Genomic DNA, 6,352 nt, shown 5'->3' with positions numbered 1-6,352 from the left:
GAGGATTTGAAGTACCGAATCCTCTATAAGGCACACGACACTGTCCTTGAACCAGGTTGCACTAATTATACAAAACCCAAAGGATATTTCCTTTCAACTTCTTGGCAATTCTCAAATATGCGTTCTCGGTGGGTGATGCACAGAGCTTATGCCAATTTGCATAGAATTCCTCCCAAGCTTCAGTTGTCGCAAAATTGCTCTTCAAATTTGCAAGGACATTCTTGTTAATATGCCAGGTACATAACAAGTTGATAGCACATGGAAGCACAATGCTGATTCCATTCATCAATGCCAACTCCGCCACGACCCGATTGGCACGTTCTGTTTGGCCATCGGTCTGGGGATGATCTGCGGTCGACATGTGGAGCTTGCTACCAAGCAGCTCGAACACATGTCGCCAAAAACCAGACGTAAAACGTCGATCCCGGTCCGATACTATGGACTCGGGCATCCCGTGTAGTCGGTAAACATGATCCAGGAACAAGATCTCTCTGTCTGTTACAATGACTATATGGCCAGATGTCTTTTCTCCAAAGCACTTGGTAATATGCTCCGAACACCATACATAGATTTCTTGTGTTTCCCGCACAATGAAGCAGTAGCAGAGGGAGAAAGATTGATGTGTGGATGTTACTCCCATCACATGAATCAACGGCATTTTGAATTTGTTTGTTTTGTAAGTGGGATCCATGAGCAAAACATCGGCGGAGGCAAAATCAATTAGAATGGAATGGGACATTTTGGGGGCAATGAAAAGGTTTGAGAGCTGTCCTGTTGAATTTCTATCAAATGCATGGTAAACATTTTCTTCTCCAAGGGTGTCAAGAAGAGCTTGTAGTGGTGTTCTACCCGTAAGGAATTGTAGTTTCTCTTGCTTTCTGATGTTGTAAATATCCTTCCAATGAATCTACAGGTTTGATCGGATGCTTTTAGTGCCTTCATTATAACAAGTGGTTTGGCCCCACTTTTACTCAACAATGCAACAGTTTCCACTTGTTGTGATGCTAAAGTGCGAGCCTCAGGGTAAGCTGCCACATTTGCTACTGCTGCATGGTTATGCTCGCCATTGGCAACAGTGGCAGTCCATTCATCTTGGCGTCTCCTCTGTAGGATGGTTGACCAGGGGCAAGCTAGACATCGAGTGTTTGTCTTCCGAACTTGTGCAACCATTGGTTGGTGTGTTCCACCATGGGCATAACCAAGCCAAACTTTCCTAACATTGTCAGAACTATCATTTTTGGACCTCCTTCTCTTAATTGCATGACCCTCCTGCAAGGCGAGGTTTTTTACTGCTTCCTCTGCAAGTTCAAAGGTTGAAACTTTCTCAATGGAGGATCAAGCGATCGCAACTACCCCTGTTGCGTTTGGACAGTCTCTCGTTCACGCAGCTAACATCCAGTCCAAACCTGCTTAAAATTTTAAAAAAAAATTACAGAAAATACAAATATAGGTGCAGTTTGAAGGTGAGTTAAGAGACATTATTGCAGTGGAAGTAGATTATGCAAGTACAAAAAAATGGGGTGAGTTATTTGAGTAAGTTACTTGAAGCATAATTCTGCATAGTTTATATTAAAATAGCTGTAACAGCTGCTGGTACAGAAGTGGGGTGTCGCTATACCGAAATGGGGGTGTCGCCATATATTATAAACGGTCATAACACAACGAATCTTCAAGTTTATTCCGTTCGCAGCTGATAGCATAAATTTTTAAGACGGACCATTGCGTTTTACAGTACATCATTACTCTCGCTACAGATGACATCCGAGACCTGAGATAAACTTTCTTTATTTTTATTTTGCAACTGTACGCATAGATACCTAAAATTAAGATTTTCAGTTTACGACTGAGAGCTCTCCATTGCTTTAGCTGTCTCGTGAAATTAATTCATATGCGACTGAAAAAAAAACTTGAATTATGTGCTGTGTTCTGAAATTGATTTGGATGCGAGTGTTGCAGTGATATTTGCTTAGAATTACTGTTATATTTCCGATATTCCCACGAAAGCTGCGCCCCCCAGAAGCAAGCCTTCCGCTTTTATACTATAGTATATGAAAATTTTGCACCCCCAGATTGTCACGCAAGGGGGATCAATGCGGGTAGGGGTGTCCCATGTTTAAGATAAAAAAATACTACAGTATTGCCGAGTGCGAACGCGCTTCGTGAGCAAGCCGCGTCACCACCATTCACGATCAAGCACATCAAGATGGCCTCGTTTCCCCGCACGCCGACTTTAACCTCCGCGGCGCCCAGCCCTGACGACACCTCGGATATGGAGCTTCTAGCCGCATCAAATCGTGACATGTTCTCGTGGCTTCTTTTCAATTCCGAAAATATGACAGCACCTGCGGGTGCGAGCTGCCAATTGTCCGTCGATCACACACACTCGCTAGCCACTACTGTGGCTTTGGATGATCCGTTTCGCCTGCTTGGTCCTGTAGATGATACCAGTAACCCACATGTGCAGCACTCGATTCTGACCTCGGTGCCGCTAACTCACGTCGAAGCACTCACGATGGCTACGATGCCCGCCACTTCCGCTCTTCTGTCCTCACAAAGCAAACCTGCCCAGATTCAACGAGGAAAGAAGCGCACTACGCCCGAGGCAGTTAAAGATCTTCGCGTTAAGCCTTTGACTAATACAGAAGGCTTGCTGCGTCACCTCGAGAGTGCAAACAACGCGCTGGTGCAGAAGCGCCAGGCCGTTCATCATACTAATGCCGTTACCCCCGCGACGGCGATTTCAACTTCTAAATCTCTGAAGACAGAGAGATTTTTCGCAACGAGAAGTAGCAGCAGTGATACGAGTAATACCAGCGGCATGACGAGCCTTCAGCGTAAGCTAAAGCTCGAGCGCAATCGGGAGTCGGCGCGCGAGTGCAGACGCCGCAAGAGAGAGCATATTCTTGGCGTTGAGGAGCGTTGCCGCCAGCTTGAGCGCGAGAATATGGAGCTGCGCGGACAACTGAAGGCTGGCAAGGAAGCTATACGGCAGGAAGAAAAGGAAAAGAACCGTGTGTGTGAGGAGCTGGAATCAATGATTCAGTGCGGTGCTTCCGAGAAGGAGCTTGCTGAGAAGATCGACAATTTCAAAGAGCAGTATTCAGACTACGGCCACGGCCGTCGCTCGGCATTAAGTTATCACCTCCATCAGATTGAGCGGCTTCTCTTGCCGACGCAAGTCACAAAAATGTGCATTTGGGCTTTGCGCCAAGACGACAGTTTTTGGCAGGACGAGGAAGACGAGACCTCTCTGCCAGTCATACTGGCCAAAGAGCTCGGCCTTACTGAAGATCAAAAAAAGAAAATTCAGCAGCAACGGGGATCAATTTCGCTTATCTGTGAAAATCTCAAGAGTGCACTGGGTTTGCTTGCGGAGCTCAAGACGGAAGTGACAAAAAAAAACTCCACATTAGACATGGAAATGGACAAGCTGCAGAGCATCCTGTCCCCGACACAACGCGCTAAGGTATGTGAGGGTTTAAAAAAACATTTGTACTTACTAGTTTCAGTTCTAACATGCGTATTTGTGCAAAGTTTATTGTGTGGGTAACAAACAACCAAGCCTGCATGCACCTGCTTAACAAGCTCTGGCGGAGTGTTCTATGAAGCTCCGGAGAGGGTAGGTGGTCTAAATCTACTTCTTCAATTTCTGTTAGATTGTTGGAACGTGCATACACTAGTAAATGTGATCGAATTTTCATAAAGGGTACCCCGCGTTACCAGTGTAAAGTAGTCAAACACTGGATCTTTTTAAATCTATTTGTTAGAGCCCCAGGTTGCAAAAATCGTCAGATTTACTAATCATTTCGTTGTAAGTATTTAAGTTGTATTTATTTGTGCTGATCCAACAACGTGCGGCGCATTGTTTTCATGTGGCTAATCCATTCCTGGCCGTTTGGATTCGTAAGTCGATATTGCAGCTCTTCCTCCGAGATGCCTTCAGCCATATTAACAAGCGAGCCAAGAACTGTTCGAATATAATTAGCGCAGTCCTTATCAGGACGTGCGCATTTAAAGTTCCAAAGACCCTTATCAGCATTAAAAGCAAATTCCAGCACTGCCTGATGGGTTGGTGTCCTTAAGACCAGTTTGTGCACCATTTGCGCATCCTTTGGGTCCAGTTGCACAATATTGTCCAACTCAATATGTGTGTTGCGAGGGCCGCCGCATGAAAGTTGAATGCCATCAGATGATGAATTCAACGTGACCAAAAAGTCGACCGTGATTAGGTCCGACCACTTCCACTTCAGATATTCTTGATTTGTATTCGTCACATATTTTGTGTTGGGGCAGAATACCATGCCGTCCGTGTAATGGACGCGCTTGTCGTCGCTGTAGATGCGGGCAAAGCTGTGATCACGTTTCTGAACTCGTTGAATTTGGCGAAAAATCTCCATGATGTGGCGATGCGGCACCCATTTTTTGCGCAAAATTATTAGTATCGCGTGGCGATTAATTTCTAGGTTTCGTATACCCGATGCATATGGTCCCCTAACAAAAACCAGCAATTTAATAAGTTCCTATAGCACCCACGCTGCTTGCAAGATAGTACGCAACTCACTCTTCTGACAGGAAATCATTCAGTATCCGAAGGCGCTCAATGAACGGCTTGTCAACATGGGAGTCCTCAGCAAATGGGCCCGTCGCGATGATGTCGAATGCAATATACACATAGCGCTTATCTTTTTGATGGAACTGAAGACAGAAACCACGTTATCAGTACTTGAAATAGTAAGAAGTTTGCTAGACGCTCCACATTCTATCTATACACCCGCAGGCGAGCAACACGCACCACAAGTTCGCCGTCAAGCACCGTGCCTTCAGGCAATACCAATTTTAACAAATCCAATCCAGACGCAGCAAACGGTGAATTAGAACGATCTATCAAAACCGTTTTGCCACCGGCCACAACTAAAAAAAAACGGACTCCATCTGTTTTTTCAGATACAAAGTATTCGCGACTCTGGACAAGTGGAATATGCCACCGCGCAAACCCCACGGGCATTGTGCCACTAAATTTGCCACGAACGCCCAATCGGCCTTGGTAGGCGTTCTGAACCTCCGTCGCGCCCGGAAAGTCCCAATTGCGCTTAAACGCCTGACCCGAGTTGGGCATAAAATATTTTACCATCTTCCACAGCAAGGACGACATCTCGACGGCGCTTTTCCAACTCTGATCATTCTCATCCGTTTGGCTTAACCATCCGTTCACGACAGGTTCGCTTAGCTCCACCTCAACCTCGAATGATCTCTGGTTTGTGCTCTCCTCCAGCACCTTGGTAATATCCACTCGCAGTTCGCGACCGACTGCTGACACGCGGTCCTTGTGGCGAACATTCTCTGCGGCAGGCATCGCGTTTACGTCTCCCTCAAATTCACTCAGAGGATACTCACATGAGATCGAGACACGGACGTCATACTGGCAGCGCGGCATGAAGATGTCAATAGAGCCAAGACGCTCCTTAACCTGAACCATGGGTGTTCCGCGCATATTTGTTTGTGGATCCACGTCTTGTACCACTCGCTTAGACTGTCCCATGTTGTGGACCACCTGCTCTTCCTTGTGCTTGGAGTATGCATCTCCACGGAGCATGCCCTCAACGCCGCGCATGAAACTTTTAAAGTCCAGATCGGACACACCTGGCACAAACTTGGCCCCCACAGCCTTCATCTGCTCGTCCTCAAGTACGACAGCGGCATCCATGCCTTCCTGAGAGGGGCGGCAACGCGCCTCCTGCAGGCAAGACGTGATGCGGCCAAGTCGCAGCTCCACCTCAACAGTGGCACCAAAGCCCTTTTCGTCAATTTGCGCGCGCATATTTTGCATGAAGTGGGCGATAGCGGCGTCAGGTGCAGCTGAAGCATCGTCAACGGATATTGTCTGACCACGGCCGGCCGTGAGCTTGGCCACCTGCGCCTCCGCTTTCTTGGCCGTGAGCGCTGATTCATTCGTGCGCGATAATGAATTAAGCGTGCTATCAAGTAAGCCACCTGATGTGATTGTAGAGTGGGCACGCTTGGACATTGGCGGTCGGAGGGCGTGTGCAAGAACTTGACCAAGGTGCAATTTTGAGGATTCTAAGAATAATTTTGAGTATTAAGTTCTTCTTACTATTAAGAATATTTGCCCTGACGCTCATAACCCCAATTTAATTATCCTGAAAATCATCAAGGAAATATGTCATTTCAAATGAATTTAAAAACAACGCATAAATTTCTGGTCGTCACCACGCTTTCAAATGTTTTCGCTCTTAGACACTGATTAGATTTAACGCGTATCCGTAGTGCGCTCTAATCAAAGGATTAGTTGGCTTGCTAACAACATGATGCTTCGTAACAATGAAAATTTAAC

General features: G+C 46.4%; 2 protein-coding genes across 2 annotated transcripts; one reads left to right on the top strand and one right to left on the bottom strand.

Moving 5' to 3' along the window:
- Positions 1-2,203: 2,203 nt before the first annotated feature.
- Positions 2,204-3,606, top strand: CCR75_001808 (uncharacterized protein; the record flags this gene model as incomplete). Its single annotated transcript, XM_067959909.1, is given in 2 exon segments — positions 2,204-3,492; positions 3,510-3,606. 2 exon segments carry the CDS (start codon positions 2,204-2,206, stop codon positions 3,604-3,606), a joined length of 1,386 nt encoding a protein of 461 aa, XP_067814792.1.
- Positions 3,607-3,830: 224 nt separating this feature from the next.
- Positions 3,831-6,025, bottom strand: CCR75_001807 (uncharacterized protein; the record flags this gene model as incomplete). The annotated part of the gene is made up of 3 exons (XM_067959908.1): positions 3,831-4,491; positions 4,562-4,695; positions 4,793-6,025. The coding sequence occupies 3 exons, from the start codon at positions 6,023-6,025 to the stop codon at positions 3,831-3,833; spliced, it is 2,028 nt and encodes a 675-aa protein (XP_067814794.1).
- Between the last annotated feature and the right edge of the window lie 327 nt (positions 6,026-6,352).

This window comes from Bremia lactucae, linkage group LG10 (assembly GCF_004359215.1).
Source record: "Bremia lactucae strain SF5 linkage group LG10, whole genome shotgun sequence".
NCBI classification, from domain to species: domain Eukaryota; phylum Oomycota; class Peronosporomycetes; order Peronosporales; family Peronosporaceae; genus Bremia; species Bremia lactucae.
This window is presented reverse-complemented; position numbering and strand designations above follow the sequence as displayed.